The sequence below is a fragment of the Sipha flava genome, unplaced genomic scaffold (genome assembly GCF_003268045.1).
Source record: "Sipha flava isolate LNK unplaced genomic scaffold, YSA_version1 203_pilon_pilon, whole genome shotgun sequence".
Lineage (NCBI taxonomy): Eukaryota > Metazoa > Arthropoda > Insecta > Hemiptera > Aphididae > Sipha > Sipha flava.
The window spans coordinates 946,116-965,106 of NW_020272799.1; the positions used below are offsets into that span (position 1 = coordinate 946,116).

At 29.5% G+C, this 18,991-nt stretch overlaps 2 protein-coding genes across 3 annotated transcripts in view; one reads left to right on the plus strand and one right to left on the minus strand.

The window, feature by feature from the left end:
- Positions 1-18,991, plus strand: part of LOC112682398 (voltage-dependent T-type calcium channel subunit alpha-1H-like) — a gene marked incomplete in the record, with an annotated part of 329,779 nt that overhangs the window by 143,253 nt on the left and 167,535 nt on the right.
- LOC112682399 lies at positions 1,849-4,627 on the minus strand. 2 transcript variants are annotated; one of them, XM_025552989.1, is made up of 3 exons: positions 4,353-4,627; positions 2,426-4,100; positions 1,849-2,294 (listed from the first exon to the last, which is right to left on the minus strand). In XM_025552989.1, exons 2-3 carry the CDS (start codon positions 4,083-4,085, stop codon positions 1,873-1,875), a joined length of 2,082 nt encoding a protein of 693 aa, XP_025408774.1. In that variant the 5' UTR covers positions 4,086-4,100; positions 4,353-4,627; the 3' UTR covers positions 1,849-1,872. The 2 variants fall into 2 exon arrangements, with proteins under 2 accessions (XP_025408774.1, XP_025408773.1); XM_025552988.1 differs by having other exon boundaries at positions 2,426-4,627.

Genomic DNA, 18,991 nt, shown 5'->3' on the forward strand with positions numbered 1-18,991 from the left:
TTTCAGTCGGAGAGCGTTTTCGATTGCTGTTTTTCGTCTTTATGCAAATGCAACGAAACGTCGAAACTGCATAATATACCATCAAACTCCCTACGTACAACGCGGAAAACTATAAAAAACAGAGGCTCCGCGTTTTTTCGTTCGAAATGTATGCGCATACGAACAAGAAAACAATGTAGTACGACACGGAATGACCGACTCAGCATCGGAACGGTATCCCGGCTATCTATACCAGTATATCTATACCAGTGATGTCCTATTTTTTTTCCTCGGTGGGCCACTTTCTTAAACAATTATCTTAAAGTTGACCACCAAGTATAAAAGTTCGAATAATATCAATATTAATCCAATAATGTTATTTTGTTACACATAGTAGGTATACAATGTACAAGTAGGTACATATTGAATTTATTTTCAAATATTTTATTGACAACTGAAAAGATTATAGATCAAGGTGCACGCTGTGGGTATACATTAATTTGATCAGTACGCTCTTTCAAGTATATCGTGAAATTTATTTGAAAATGCCCGAAAATCAAATTATTACATTTTAGAAAAATATTTATTATATGATTAATTTTTAAATTTTTTTTATATTTTGTTTCATTTAAAAAAAAAAAAAAAAAAAATTGTAACGGGCCTCATTGATTACCTTCGTGGGTTACATGTGGTACCACTGGTCTAAACGGTACGTTTCGATAAATTCATTCGCCGAAAGTTCGCAGTCGGTAAAAATAAACAAATACTAAAATCACGTTGGCGATACGAGTGCGTACAATACGGAACTCTACCCGGGGTCATCGTTTAGTGATCGATACGATATCGAGAAAGGCATAGAGAATCTATGGACCCTGTGCACGTAAATGGACCGTGATGACGCGTTCGAACTATTAACGCGATGGGCACGAACAACGGACCTTCGCAGGTGATCCGCAGGCCAATTGCTAAGGAGTGATAACTTCGGTCCCGTGAAAACGTCGAATCTACCCGCCGTGGTCTCAAATTCACGCCACGTGTGTGAGTGTACGGTGTAGGCTGTGTGTGTTCGGAGAGAAAAAAAATAAATTTCGTCCCAAGGGAATTAAGGCTAACGTTTTCCGCTGCCGCTGTGACCAATGTTGAATAGATTTTGTCAGTGTCGAACTGCACAATACGTTAGGTACCACGATTTCGATTTTTCCCGGGGAAGGTCTTTAAAAACTTACCTCACAAAGGTTTGTGCGTGAGAGGGGGGGGGATCACCGCCACGTGAAAACGTTTTTCAACTCGTTCTGTGACAAAGTCTTATCTGATGCGGACGACAGAGATCGTTTTGAAAATTGAATGTTCGAATGTTCATACGCTTGTGTGTTGTACCCGGATTTTAATATATTTCAAGTGCTTACACGTGGCTTTTGCGGTACCTGTTCATTATTAACGCGCATCGTATGTACATAATGGTTTTTTTTTTATTTTTTTTTTTTTTTTTTTATTCGAAGAATGCCAATCGATCGTATTACAAAACGTAATTGTTAAAGAAAGAGAGTGAAAAAGAAAGGAAAAAAAGAAAAACCTAAGAAGAAATGAAAACAGAAAGCGTGATGGGTTGTTGGCGTCTATTTCGTATTAGTGTAACTGGTATGACGGGGCTTCAAGTTGTCTAAAACAAGCAGTGCATAATACCATTGCACAGTGGTCCATAAAAAAAAAAAGTTGGAAAAAAATATTTTCATGGTGATTTTTATTATATTTTGATTTAAGCAAATAATAAAAAGTATTTAATATTTTATTTCATTGTTATTTACAGTAAATTAATTACGAATTAGTTTTTTATATATTAATCTACATTTTAATATACAAATGTTCACAATATGCTAGTTGTTTTCAATTTAATTATTCGTACTCCATAAATTCGTCTTCACTATTTTCCTCATTAATGTAAAAATCCTCTTTATTTTCTCCTACAATACATACAAGCAGTTTTGCTTCATCGCATAATGTGGTTGATTTTTTATTGCTAATTTTTCTTCTACTCGAAATAAGTGGATCTGATGAAATGAGCAAGTTATTAAATAAATCTTCCATTGTATGTTTTCTGGATATTTTTCTTGTGTTATTTTCCCTAAACCTCTTCATATCCTTATTCCTAGCTTCCTGTGCTTCTTCTGATAATAAACCGATTGGCAATATGGCATTTTCAACAATTTGTGTTCCGTGAATCAAAATTTTGTGAACGGATGCTGGTAGATAAAACCATGGATATTTACTAATGAATAATTGAGCTGTTTCAAATGCATAATTATTGAATTCAACTCCTAAAATAATATAAAGAAAACTAATATTTTTTAAATGGTTATGCATTCATTACCTATTTATTAATTATTTTATTAAGCTAGTAGAATACCTAAGATACTATTTTAAATGACATTATTTTGTTTTATATTACCTTTAATTTTTTCACCTGATGATATAACTTCAAGTATAACTTTGAATCGTACTATGATATTTTTATCAACACCGGTTATAGAAGATGATACGTCTGGATTAGAAAAAAATCGTCTGGCCGTGTTACCATCATTAGTCGTGCCACTTCCTCCAGGACGAGGTTGATCAATCAACAGACCCAATTCTTGTCTAAACTTAGTTTGTATTTCCTTTTTCTTTTTCTTTAACATTTCTTGGTCATCTCCCCGTGCTTGCCATTTTTTAAAACCTAATCGATACGCAACATGAATGAGGCATTCAAAAAACCTTATCCAAGCATGCAAGGATGATAAACTAAATGACAGTGTTGATGGATCAATTGGACGTTGTTTTATCGTATTTAAATTGTTCATATCTTTTGGCCCTGCACCACATATATAACATTTTTGTGCCGACTTATTATCTGATATAGCATTACATACTTTTCCATCGATCATAGTTAACACAAGCTCATGTTTTACTGATACAAAATCGTCATTTCCCAAATTAACTATTGAAGATACCAAGTTTTGAATTTGATTCGATATATTTGATACTTCGTTTTGTATCAATTCGGTCGTTTCTTTTTGAAATTGTATATGAATTGGTCGGCAGTATTTGGTTGAAGATGTTCTTGGATTTTTCCAAATAAATTCTTTTAATACCTCTTTTGATTCACCTGAATACATAATAATTTGAATTGGAACGAAAGACGTCAAAAAAATATTGCTATCACTCGCACTCTGGACATCATTAAATTTTTGTTTATATTGGGCCAGCCCTGATGACCCGTCCAATCCCCACTTACTAAGCAAAACAACTGTATTATTTTTAAATTCGTATGCTGATAAATTTTCAATAGACTGAAATATTCGTTGTACAGTATGGTTCAATAACGATTGCAGAGTTGCTTCCGCAGATATTTCTGTAATTAATACTTGGTCTTTTTTGGGATAACATTGGGACTTCGCTTCGAGTATTTTATTGTATGCAGGATATATATTTGCATTTCTCTGTTTTGCCTGTAATCGTATTAATGTGTACTGTGATTTGGTGAGTTTAGCATCTATAATTAATGCCAATGCATCTTCTTCAGAACACATTTGAACTGGTTTAACATTTTGAAATGCAGTATACGCCCTTTGAATGTTCAAAGCACGAGTAGGAGTAGTAGACGTCGCTTCTTTTAATAATTTAGCAGCATCGACATTTCCGGTTTCTTTTAAACTTAACTGTGCCGCATAAACAAGTTCTTCTGTTGAGTTCGACGTACGCAATGTCTGGGTTTTATGCCTTTTTGTCTTGTCACACGCTTTAGAAAAAAGCACCTTTGGTCGTCCTACGTGGGACATTGGTAAACTTTTTGAAACTTCAGAAAAAATAAATTTTTTGTTTAGCCACGTTTCAAAAATTGTGTCAAACCGATTTTTCGTTCTATTGCATTTCTGCCATCGTTTATCAAATTCGTTCATAAAAATATGCAATTTTTTTTTCAAATCACTTTGATAATTTTCAGATTGCTCTTTCACATAATCCACTTTACATAGAACAAAATCATAGAGGGCCTCAACTTTATAATTTTTGTTAGATTTTAAATCTAATATTTTGAAGTATAAATCTCGGTGTGTTAATTTTGACTCCATTTCATTCAACAAATTCTAAACAAAAATTATTTATAAAAAATTGGGCAAATACGGGCAGCTGGAAATTATGAAATCTTATTTAGGACAAATTATAGAATTATACTTAACCTACGCTCTCACACTACTTCACGCTACTTTTTTTAAAAACTACGACTATTTTAGATTTTTATGTACAATAAAAACGTATTTTAAATATAATTTAACTAATTAAAATAATATGTTCTAGGTAAATAAAAATATAAATTTTAGTAAATTTATTTTCCTTACCTTATAAGCTTTCCACTGGTACCAAATATGTCGATTAAATATTAAATATCTTCGAACAAATGTCGGGAAGAAATGAGTACTTAGAGTTTTGTGAGTGTACGAAAAATACTATATCTTGTTATCGCAAACATTAAGCGATGTATTATCTTCACTAAAAGTGGTTCTATTAAACTAATAGCTATTAGATTAAATGTTCATTCTCATATAGAATACAAATCAACTTTTAAAAATAGTTAATTCCAATAATCATTTTCAACATTTTTTCCTTTTTTTTTAATTTTTTGACCACTGTGCATTGTTGCTGTATAAATAAAAAATCAGGCTCTTTGTTTTCGATTTTGATATTAGAAACCAGGGACTAGAATCATACCTAAAAGAACCGGTTTTAGAACCGGAACTTTTTAAATATTGGGAACCGGAACTTCACCAAAACCCTAATTTAAATTAATTTTAAAACCGGAACCCCACCGAAACTTTTATTTATATTTATTTAAAAATCGGAACCTCACCGGAATCGATCATTTTTTGTAAAGGTTTTTTACGGTTAATTTCAGTATTGTTTTAATTGCATTATTTTTATTTATATCTCTCATTAATTGGTAATAAGAACTAAACAAAAACATAGATCTATTATTATTACTATCGGGATTAATAATATTCAAAAATAATCATGCAAGTATTTACAAATTTTAGACGTGTCATTGAACTATAAAAGTATACAATAGTTTTATGAAACAATTGATAATAATGTAATACTGTAATAAAAATTGCAACAAAATTAGTTATTATTTACTGCATAGTAATATCTATGGGTTTTCTAGTTCCCAAAATAACGAGAAATTCAAAAATTATGTCTATAAATAACTTTTTCGTAAGCATGTTGTGATTGTAATTATCGTTATCTGATTATCGTTACAGCACGCGCCTGAGCAGTGAACACTAAACACGTTTTATTGTTATTCATTATGATGTATAATTTATGATTAGGTAGGTATCATCAAATATTTACAGGTATTTTTATAAGTACCAATATTAAAATAATTTATTAACGTAATACATAAATCCTTACTTTTCAAAAGTTTTCTTATTTCAAATATTATTATTTTTAATATAGGTATTTATTTTATGGATAAATCATCAATAAATATTAAAATATTTTTAACTGTTAGCATTATTATTAATTATTCTAAAATGTTTTAATAAACACATAGTATTATAAGGTAAAGCACATATTTATAATTATTGTATATCTATGAGATAAAGTGATCAGATTAAAATCCTATGAAAGTGGAACAGACCCTCCAATGTACTATCTACTGAAACCACCGACCGCAAATTTCTAACTTAAAAAATATATAGTAGTGTATATTTAAAAATTTAAATACTACATAATTATGAATAACAAGTGGTAATTCACAAATCAATGTTTAAACTATAAAAAAAACATGAAACGATATTTGAAACAGGGTAGTCGTGACGGTGATGAGTACACTTTTACTTAATTAGTCCTAAATTCACTTAAGTGATGGTAGGATATCTGATTGAAAATTGGTATTAACCGCCATAATTGACGCTAATTAACACCAGTTATATTTATAAAAGAATCGAAACAGAACCAAATTTTTCTCACATTAGTACGATACCAAACATGAAACTAATTTTCTATTTTTTAATAACTGAAAATAAACTGAAACCCAAATTTTAGCTATTTTGAAAACCGAAACAGATTTTTTTTTCTAGGAACCGAACTGGAACTGGAATCGTACAATTCATCAAGATTTTGTTCCCTGTCATAACATATATACATCGAAGTATAATATCTGAACGAACCGTTTATTTGGATATATTTCACTTTCAAAAAACATTTTCAACTTTTACTCCGATCCTTATCATTTATTTTTATAACACAACACCTTCAAATTTACAACTTTTTAATACGTTTCCCGTCTTATTTATAATAAAATTTTTGATGTCTACACGATGTTATGCACGCGTGGAATTAACTACGTTCAGCCACGTATTGTAACGACCACGAATTTCGATGTGATACAACACTGTTTTCTAAATGACGATTACAATTTCTAAAACATAATACAACGTTTGCGTTATCACCGAAAAATAAATATATACAGTAAATCCTCGATAAGACGGAACTTCGGTAAGACGGAAACCTCGGTATAACGGAACATTTTTTTAGCCCCGTTTCAAATTACATACAATTAACTAACCCCGTCAAGACGGAAACCCCGTTAACACGGAAAAATATCATGGTCCCAAGCGATTTCGTCTTATCGAGGTTTTACTTTATATACATATTGTAATATAAATTAATCCTTTAACGTGCGTCATGGTTCATCATAATCGTTACCGGTGCGTCGGGTGGACGTGTACCAGTGGGAGGGTGAGTTTGACGAACGGGCGATGATGATGATGATGACGTTTTTCCTCTTGTCAAAGCGAACGACGTATTTTTACACCGCTCGTTCTTGTCCGAAACCGTTTTTCGACGAAAGCGTTATGTTCGCGGACAGAACTTCGAATCTCGGTAATGTACGCGCAAATGCAGCAGCGTGCGCTGTTCCCGTTGCCAATGTATGGCGAAGCGAATAATTCAAATTACATAATCCCGCGGCCTAAGTTGTTTGCACATACTTATTTCAAAGGACATTAATGCGCGTTATCAGGATTATTGCGTCTGAATATATAATGGACTTATGTAGTGAATATAATACGAGATCATGTCCATGCTCTTCTTCCGTTCCGATCCACCACCACCATTATTATTATTACCATGTTTGGACGTTGATTATCACTTAATTCTGCGGACGTGTACGTTTACCACACCGGATGTTTCCACCTGTAGATCGCCCTGGGATGTATACTAATGTGCAACCCCATCATTTCATTATAATTATTGTAAAGATAATGTTAGTATAATGAGGATAATAATAATAACAACAACAACAATAATAATAATAATAATAATAATAATAATAATTTCTATCTCCAATCGATTCTGTTCTTGATTGCTTATAATACATATACATATTTATATATATATATATTATCACAGTGTTTAGAATTCACTATACCGATGCGCACGAATCGGCGATATTAAACGAAAGCTTTATTACGATTAAACAAGTATCGCGAACGTATGAGGTCCTGCCAAAAACCACACAACTGATCTTCTGGCCGGCCAATAATTGAAATATGTATAGGTTTTTTTTTCTCTATAAAAATAATTTTATCTGCATTATATTTTATAATCTACACTAATGTGTACGGTAGTTACATTTATATTATGTAAGATACGATAAATGGTATATCTTCAATAGATGTGTAAGTAATTCGCAATAGCAATGACTGAACACGGGAAATAAAACATCAAGTAAAAATCAATTGAAAATATTTCGAGAAAATGTCTTGGCTGTATTTACGGTTAAATCGTCTGACTAGATAACCCTGGATAGTTTAGATAGTTTATTGAAACGATGCTGATCGATGTGGCTATATACTATTAGAACTGCATTGTACAATAGCATGTTATGTTTTTATTTATACAAAATATTTAGTTAGATTGTACTGTGAACTACTATGTTTACCTTTGTTTTGTTTTAATCACTACTATTATTGTAACATTTCAATATATATTCTGTTATTGTGTATCTTTTAATAACCGATTGGCGTTAAATAAATAAAAAAGAACCCTGAACTCAGTTAAGTAGTGAACAGAGTCAAAAGTACTTTGATGCTGATTACCTTATGGCAGAGATTCTTAGACCGTGCAGTAAGATGTTCAATACGCATCGAGGACCATTGGTAATTACCATGAAATGAGGACAAGCTTGCACTTTAATTTTCATTGGCTTTCACGTTTCGACAGACTTACCGCGGACGGGTTGTAGGAATACGTCCATGTACACGGTTGCAATAATATTTTTACCGCATTATCTTATTTCCATAATATTGTTACTATCGTCGTCACACGCGATTTCTGTATTGGTAATCGGAAGTTAAAACACATGATAGGAGGGAGGATTTTTTCTGTAGTTATAAATCGTTTGTTTTCCTTCGGTGCACTCGCCGCTTCATATTTGATGAAATTGGTCTAGAAAATATTTCGCATAGAGGTACGTTATGCAATAGCTGACTGCTATACCACGGTACGGGTGCGTGTATACCACCACACGGGTATAATATAATGTTTCGAGTCTGCATTCATGCTACATAAATACGCGAAAGCTCGTTTGAATATGACCGACCGTAATATTATTCCATAAATAATTCTGAGTGAACCTTTCAGACAATCGGACCGTATGGCGCGTCATGTATGTATAATGTACACGAACCCCTACGCGTTCATATATATATATATATATATATATAGGTATCTGCTGCGTTTCTAAGCCACGGGCGATTTTAATCTATAATATACCTACCGTTATTTATTCACACGTCGTAATAATACAATCCTACACTCCGTTTATTATTCGTCATGTTAAATATTCAATTAGTAACAACGCAATGATAACAATACGCTCTTGTATTTCGATCATAATAGATAATAATAGATTCAAAATTAACGTTATAGATACTTCAAACTCGAAATCAATCGTAACCGATAGCCGATTTATCGATTCTTTTCCGTATCGTATGTCTTTATTCATATTGTATCGACTAGTAAATGGCAAAAGGACTTAAATCTACACATTTCTAAGCTAAACGACATGGTATAGTACGTTACGGGACGACCGACAGTTAAAGCATTCGACCTCACAAGCGCTATTCTTTCTGTAGTGAGTCGGTCTGATCAAAGACTGACTCAAAACGTTTTTACAACGAAGTCACCTTTTGTTGCAGTAATTACACGTTCGTTGGTAGAAGTTTGAAATAAAATAAAGAGAACACTTTTTAAGTTATAAATGTGATTTTATTTTATTACTGAAACACAACGTAATGGTAGCTCGATAAGTTAACGTAAGTTTAACAGTATCGGTCTACTCATAAGTCTGGTTACATTGTATCTGAATAAGTATTGGCACTACGTCCCTATTTATACACAGATAGTTAGACGTAATGCGTTATAGTAGTTTAGAATAAGGAAAAGACTCAAGGCTTTTCGTTGTTTTTTAAAAACAAAAATAATATTAATCTTTCAAAAACTTATACTAAAAACAATTATCCCGTTTAAATGGCTAGCTAATAACAAAAATAATATAAATATTCTTAAAATCTAAAATACCCGTTTACCTTATTAGCTAAAAACCCGTCATCATATATAAAAGTATTATAATAGTGGTTTTCGACAACGCCCAAGGAAAATAAGTTAAGAAAAAGACTACTAAGTAAATTTAGCTCTGTCGTAATGACCTCGATTACTACATTTCTCTGATAATTTAGTAAATAAATCTCAATTCAATCTATATTCATGAACAGATGTATTATAAAAGTAGGGTAGTTTTTGTTAGGATATATGTAACGCTTATGATAATTGAGTTCGCCAAACAAAAAACACTTGATGTTTGGTGCCAACTTGTATCACAACTTTGGGGATTTCTTAATCCATTTTAATTCACACATACACACATACACATGTAATCTCACACACAATTTTGCTGGGATATAACAGACACGATCTATTAATTAATCGTAAAATTAATTACTTAAGTTATCAACGACAAAATGAGAAAAATGTAATTGTATTAACTGGATTTAATTAATTTTATACCAAAAAAATGTATCAATTATTTACAACATTTTTAATTTTAGCATAAATAATTTAAGTTAAATAATTGTGAACTTTCAATAAGTATGTACTACACACAAATATATACAAATATATATACAGGGGTGTACTAGGACCCAATCGGCCCACTGTTCTGCAAAAAAAAATCGGCCCCTACCATACATTAACACCTAGAGTTCAAACGAATTTTACCTCTTCATATTATTTAGTTTTTAAATTTATCAATTAAATAAAATATGTTTATATATTTGAATATTGTGAATTAAGTTTAATTTTCTTTAAAATCTAATATGTATACATTGTAAAATTAATTTTTTTTTTTTTACTGGTGTTCCCAAAAATAATTTATTATAAGAGTTTTTAAATCATTGTTTAATAATATGTATTTAAATAACATTGTTTATAGAAATAAAAAAAAATTACTTCTAAACAAATTAACAAATTATATTTAACTTAACTGTTTATACTTAAAATACATCTGTAGCATCTATAATAAACAGTACAATAGTAAAATAACTATTTTTTAACGAATAACATTTACATATAATTATAATATAGATATAATATTTAAAATAAATAATATTATATGAATACACTATGGTTTTTACAACGATAACATCTGGTTCATCAATGATGAAAATTGTTTTACTATATTTAGTATTTCTTTGAAATCAATAGCGTCTAATATATCTTTTTCTATAGACATTAGCATGAATGCTTCAAGATGCTCTTTGTGCTAATTGTGCTCTTTCACAATTAACCTATGTAACAGAGTGTTAAAACAAATTCAACTGCAGCATACAAATTATAATATGCAGGTGAATGCATATTTAATAGGTATATTAATTTATGTAGACATATTAAGCATGATTTTGTATTATGATTATTATTGGTAGTTTTTGATTTTCTATACCCTATAAAAAAATACAAACATATTTTTTATTAAAAATATATAACTAAATATAAAAACAGTATATATTAATATATTTTACTTTTAACTTCTGATTCCATTTTATCATTTTTATCCCAGTCTAGAAAAAATTCTTCATTATCTTGAAATATGTCATCATCAATAATATTCATTTTTGAAGTATTTGAACTCAGAGGCTTTGCAATTTTGTCATATATTTTTGAGAAATGATTCAATTCAGACACTAACTTCTAATGATTTATTGATGATAATTTTGATAATATTTTTAATGCTGATTCTGGTAGACTGTTATCCTTTGCATATTGAAAATTCTTTGGTAATAAATAATTAATATCTGCTATAATTTCTTTATTACTTAAAAATCTTTCAATAAAACTGCTTCTTAATTGATCAACAGTGCATTAAAATCTTGTACTCTAAACTCATCAGTAGGACTTATAATAGGTTCATCTGCACACATTACATCATAATTGCAACTCTTATGTCTAGAACGCATTAATGGTAATTTATCTTCCGCAATTGTACTATCATTCAATTGAAAATTTGTAAATTTATCATTCATATTTAGTGAGAATTTCTCTGCTTCATCGACAACTGTATTAAAAATTATTTTTCCAATTTCATCAATTGTATTTTCTACCATTAACCAACCAGCCAAAAGATCTAAATTATTGGACTACAAATATGTTAATGTACGTCCGGCTGAATCAAAAATTTTAATAAATAAATTGGCTGTTAAAATAACTTGGAATTCACACAATTTATTTTTTAATGAAGTTGGTTCACATATCGATTTTTGAACACAAATAAATTCTTGGCCGCTAAATTGTCACAAGTATCACAAATACACAAATTTAGAATATGTGCATAGCACCGAACATAAAGACTGTTTTTGTTTTGTTGCTTAATAAAAGACTGCAAACCGTTAAACTCTCCTCTCATGTTAGAAACACCGTCAAAAGATTCCCCAATGACATTTTTAATGTTTATATTATGTTTGTCAAAGTTTTTTTAATATTTCATATAAACTTTTACCAGCTGAATCTTCTACTTTAATAATGGCAAATAGGCGCTCATTATTATCTATATTATTTAAGTAGCGAAGGCAGATAGTGGCTTGATCTGTAGCTCCAATATCTTGAGTACTGTCAAACTAAAATAGTAAAAACAATGAATTTTTAATTAAAAATGAGAAATATGTTGATTTAAAATTGTCATACTTGTATACTAAAATGCTGATCACCCATTTCTTCATGAATATGTTTCCTCATAGTTTCTAGTATACCTTCAATTACTTTATTAACAGTAGTTTTGGATACAAGCAGTGCTCGACTTGAGGGGGGACGCAGGGGGACAGAGTACCCCTTCTAATTTTTAGAAATTTTAGCGTCCCCCTACTACTAGTACGTTATAATTATAACACTTAACAATTTTTGGGGACGCAATTTTTTTTTAAGCAAATAGAGTCCTCCTTCTTTAATTTTGAAAAATCAAGCACTGGATACAAGTGTAACTAATGATCCTCTTTTGAATTTTTTTGCCATTGATTTATATTTAAGTTTCGTTTTTGCTTAAAAATATAGCATTGTTTAAATATTGTATTAAAATTACATTTCTTTCAGCAGTAAATTTTAAAAGTTCCAAAAAATTACCTCTAGTTACACCATTTATCTTGTACAGCCCTTATGTGTCACCAGTTCCACGATAAGGCAAATTTTTCTTACCCAAAAATTTTATTATTTCAAATACTTGTTTTAATACATGAATTTTTTCTTCGACTTGTTTTTTTTTTCATATTCATCACATAACGCTTTATCAAATATTCAATACTATCATTACTTGAAAGAAAAATGAATCCAGTTAACCCATTAAACATTTTAATTTACAGGTTATTAAATATTATAGATTATTAGATATTACTTACTCTGTAATTCAATACCTATTAAAATACATGATGGAATGTATAATAAACTTAATTCATGTATCAGTACCTTGAAATAAGTATCTATAGTATACTAAATTCTTTATACTTACCAATGAATACTTTGTTAGACCGATCCGATCCAAATGTAATTTTTTTTGTTATGGGTCATTGGCAACAGCTTTGAAATTGATCATTTTTTTAATTGAAGCTTTTCAGCTCCGCCTTTTGGTTTTTTTTTTCCATAATTTATTATGTATTAAAATATTTAATTCTACCCTGAATAAAATTAACAAATTATTTCATACACGAGCTTAGATGCTTTAGATGTACATGACGCAATCAAAATCGTGGGAATAATAAAGCAATTCGTATCGTGCATTCATACTATCATAGTAATAGTGTCTACCGTCTAAGTAATTATAGAGTCAATATTGTAATAACTATGAGCTATTTTAAGAATACGTTTTCCTGTATTCCCCAGCGGCAGTCAACCGCTGATAGCACAGCGATTTATCATACATATCATATAAAATACGGTAATTAAAAATATGTTAGTCTATTTATATTATTACATATTATGTAATACTCGGGAATCAAAATGGTATACAAGTATACAATTATCTGTTTTAAAAATATTTTTAATTCAATAAACGTTGGGTTATTTGTACCGGTCCGATGAATATAATATGACACCAGCCCACTATGCAAATGCACAGTAGCACAGTGGCCCAGTCCGTCCCTGTATGTATATAAGTATATATGCTAGAGTAAACCGTAATTTATATAAAAACGAATGCTCATCAGTCATAAATTATGCGTAAATAATAAAACACACAATTGTATATTAAATTCTGAGCGGAACGAAAAAAATAGTCACTGGTTTTATATCGATGTTTTTTTTGTATGTTTTAATTGCATTGTATGGGTGCTCCAAAAATGCCATAGACTTTAATATTCATTGGAAATAAAACGTGGACTGCACACTTAATGGGACAATTTTGTTACTCTGAGTTTTGAGAAAACATTCAACATGTTACAAAAAACAACGAAATTCTATGCGAAATGTTTTCTTCGTCAGTTACTCGACAACCAAAAAGTACAAAATGTTGAGAACTAATCGTATCCCTCTCTACACGTCCAAGCCATTACATATTATTAAATTACAAATGATCATTGAAAACCATTACACACGTTCATAAATTTGTACTATGTGGCTTGGACCAATATTATGTTAGATTTATTTTTATTTTATTACAGATGCTATATGTGTATATATATATATATATAAATATTTATTTTTTCCTATTATCAAAAATACATTTTCAGTTTCCTTTTTATACCATGTACACAACAGAACAAAAGACGACACGTTATAACGAACTATGTCATTCAACAGGCTGTTGTCTATTGTAATATTTAGGTTTTTCTTGTATGAAAACGAAAAAACTTTCTTTTTTTTTTTGTTGCATTTATTATTTGATACAATTTTTCTTTCTCGGTATTCAGTTTTTAAATCTGTTTTTCATAGCAGTAAAACATAAATAATGAATTCCCAGATTAATACTGTCATGTCCAGTATTATGCTGTACGTTTTGATCATAAATCAACAATTTATCAAGAAATCTCTCGAGCTTCATCTTAGTAAAATGTTCTATAAGTTTAACATATATTTTCACAGTTTTATGTTAAAATTTAGTTCGTTAGTGAACACAAAGCTGTATCTACTGAAGGGGTTTTGCTTTTAAATTAATACGTACATTGCATTCACGGATATTGTGAGCATATGAATGTAACATATGTGTTATATGTAATATACGTGTATTAATAAATGATAAAATATGTGAACATATAACAGAGTCATAATCATGTGAATACATGTATTGGTTAATCACGTGGATAATTTTAATTGGTATGAAAATGTATAGTATTTACTATTTATATCATAATAAAATATTAATTAATTATCGATATATTATTAATTGAAAGGGGAAAAATTTGATAATCACATTGCAATTATTTTTTCCATGTTTTTTTTCCCTCCTAAATGTTTACGATAACGTAAAATCATACGTATTTTTTTTTTATCATTTGCCGACATGGTTATTGAGACATTCCCACTGATTTCATTATCTTACATGCGAAATTACAGAGCGTGTATGAGGTGGTATGTATGTACATTGGAATATACATTGGGACTCATCGATTCAACGCGACTGCACGCTATGCTTTTATTTGTCTGTCGTTCCGCGTTCGGTGCGTTACGGTGCATACAGTTTTATACTGTTTGGATGTTTTGTGCGTCATTGTATTGTAATTATTTATTGACCATCATATTTTTAAAATGAGTAAGCTCACTCGTGCAGAGCTTATTGATTTATTGAATGGAAATATTTTTGAACTAAGTGACATAGAAAGTGATACAGTTAGTGTTGGAGTAGAAGAGCTATTGGCTAATTTCAATGAGAGTGAAAATTTTGAATTGCCTGACTTCAATGAAATTGAAAATTTAAATGACATCCCAGAAGTTGTTGTTCTCGGATAGTTTAACATTGAAAAAAAAAAATATGAAATGGTAATACAGAAACCTTTTAGACCCTCTAAAGTAAATTTAAATGAAAACTACTAAATATGATTATAAATGTTATTTATTAAGTAAAAAAATATATTTTCTTATTTATGTATAAGGGGCCTCCACAGTGCATTCTACCCAGGGGCCACCATATACTAAAATCCACCCCTGATTTTAGCATTAGAAATTAAATATAATATAATAAAATATTTTGTTTTGGAAAAACAAAGCATTATTTTTAAATTGATTTGTATTTACCTACTATCTTAATAAAAAAAAAAAAAAAAATATTAAGATTTGTCCGTTTAATACTTATAGGTAGGCGCGGATACAAGGGGGAGCTATAGAAATCGAAGCTTTTTTTATAACTAGATCCATGCCAGCCCATAGGTGTATCAAAATAGCCTATGAACAACGTTAATATGATAGTAACACAATAGATTTTTGGTTAATTTCCAAACAGCTTTAATGATCTTAAACTTAGATACTGTTCCAATAGTCTTGTCTTCTATGTATCTAAAACACAAATATGATCAATTAATTTTACGTAATAAACTAAAATATATATATATATATATATATATATATATATATATATATATATATATATATATGTATATTATATGTGTGTGATAGATAGATTGACGTATTTTATTAGATCGAGTTCGATAGACTTCCTATAAATAATGCGGTGATAATGATCATGGAAATTTACTGAAATAATCGTAACATTATACTGAATAATCAGTGAATATGGAATACCTCTAATATAATATAATAGATAATTGAAATTATGATATGTGGTTGAGTCGATATTAAGTGATAAACGTAATTTTTTTTTTTACTGTCTTTAAAGATCATTCTAGCACACGTCATCCGATTCAACATAAATTCAACATTTTAAATGGTCTTAAAATCTTTTTTTATACGATCTTATTAAGTTTTATTATAGAATGTTTAATAATTTATCTACAGATTTATTAAAACAATCACCATCAGGTGTAAAAACACACTTTAAATTTAAACAATGTTTTTTGGAACACATGACCCTTTTCCCTTGTTCACATATAATGTGTTTAGTGTTCAGCTTAAGCATGATTTATCCTACACGGATTATTTATGGTTATCAAATCTTTTACTGGTCGACTACTGATGAAATAGTTAGCATAATATTATGGGAGCTATTAAAACCAAACGGAATAATTTAAATAAAATACTTGTGGAGTTCATCGAATTAAATTTACGTTAAATAATTAAATTTTTAGAGGATAGGTACTGTTTTTGTACTTATATGTGGATATTGAACTATGCAAAGTCTTTCAAAAAATTAAATTTACAATTATTTAAAGTTAAACACACGATTTTCATAAAAGGTTTTTATAAATGCTCTCACTAGAACTTACCAATGAAATTGAAAACCGTATATGGTTTTTAGTTTTATTTTACAACGTTGTTATCGAAGTTAATTTAATTTTGATTTTATGTTTGTAACAATAATGTAGTTCAGTGGCGGCCAAACGGTCGATCGCGGACGATTTCAGAGTCGATCATATTAGAATTTATTTTTAGGTCACGTGCACGAAAATTAATCGTGGTAGTTATAAACTAATTGTCGATAAGTTTTATCTGTATATTATATTATTTTTAATAATTGGTAATTAGTTTAAAATACTTTATATATTTTTATATACACTTTAAGCAAATATGTTTCTTAATAATTATAATTATTTAACAATAAAAAAAATTTCCAAGAAAGTCGATCTTCAAAAGTGAAGTATATATATTTTTAGTAAATCGTAGCCAAAAAAAAGTTCGGCCACCTCTGATTTAGTTTTTACTGAAACGATTGTAGTGTTGTACATTTTATAGCATTTACATTTGTAAATTACATTTGTACATTTCATAAGGTATTCAATTTAGTATTTTTTTAATATTTTTATTTAAGGTCTTTCAGTAAAAACTATTATAGTTCAAAAATTAAAGAATTATATACAAAGGCTTCAGTGGCGTATATACGGGGGGTTTAGGTTCAAACCTTCCCCAGAGCCAAAAAAAAAAGAAAGTTGTGAAATTATTGATGACGTTTATTGTTACGATTTGAACTTAAAATATACAACTATACAAATATAATTATTAAATAATTATAATGATAGGTGTTTGAAAAATTTGGTTAACTATACTGTTTTTATATTCCAATAGCTATTAATTTACTGTTGCATAAAATAATATCTATTTATAGTAGTTATTTATCTGTGCAACGAAAAAAAAAATATGACGATTATTTTTGTTCAATCCCCTTCTCCCCAGAGAAAGACTGAATGTACGCCACTGAATTGATTAATAATTAATTACGACAAATACCCAAAATTAGACATACTACGTTACTCTACATGATACAACTAAACGAAAATAATAGCAATTTTAAATGATAATAATGAGTTATGATGTAATAGTAAGATAACAATATGTTATAACAATGAGAATAAGAAGGTAATATGAATAAGGGATATAATTGGTCAAGAGAAATTTATTATTTTTTTTTCTTTTTACAAGGGGACGAAAACAGGAGAGAAATGTTTTATCATAAATTAGTTGTTTGCCATTGAATCCCTACTACACACACAATTTCCAACAATCATAACGATTATATTCAAGAATAACGTATGTAAGAATATGATTAAAAAAATAATGTCTGGAATACATCAGAAAATAAATGTTTATTGCTTAGATTAAAACCTAACATTTAACTTGAATGTCAAAACATTTTTGTTTTTCATCTGTTCATATTTAATTTAATCGGTTAAACGGTTTAGACATCGATCAAAGCAGTAATGAAAATATGAATTGACCTAGGTTAACCAAAACATATTGATTAATCTTAGAACAGTAACGATACAGGTTAGCTCATATTCAATATTTTCAATTTGTCGGTAATAATAGTGACGTTTGTGAAATTAATTTCTTGTTTTCATACATATGTAAACTAACGTTAACTATATAATTTTCGTCGATACTACAGTATATTTTAGTTTTGTAATAACGCTTCCGATTAATAATGATAATACACGGTAATTAAGACGATAAAAATGATGACGAGTCAAAAAATGAGAACACAACATAAGTGATGGATTCAAATTAATTTGGACAACTTGGAAAGTTCGTTTTGAAAGTTTTGGCCGAAACTCGTGAGAACGAAATGAATAATAAAGCAATACATATTCTTATTATTCGGTTGAAACGTCAACGCGTTGTTGGTATGTACCACTGCAGTGTAATGTGGAAAGATACCAGTTGAATGATGATTATCTGACAGACGTTGACATACAATGCCTTTATATGGAATAATCCTTTTGCCGTTGACGTGAAACAGGAACACAGATAAAATGCAATATTGATTTCTCACGTTTCTACATTAATTGTTGCGATAACAATAAATTTCTTGTAACGCAAATAAATAAATAAATAA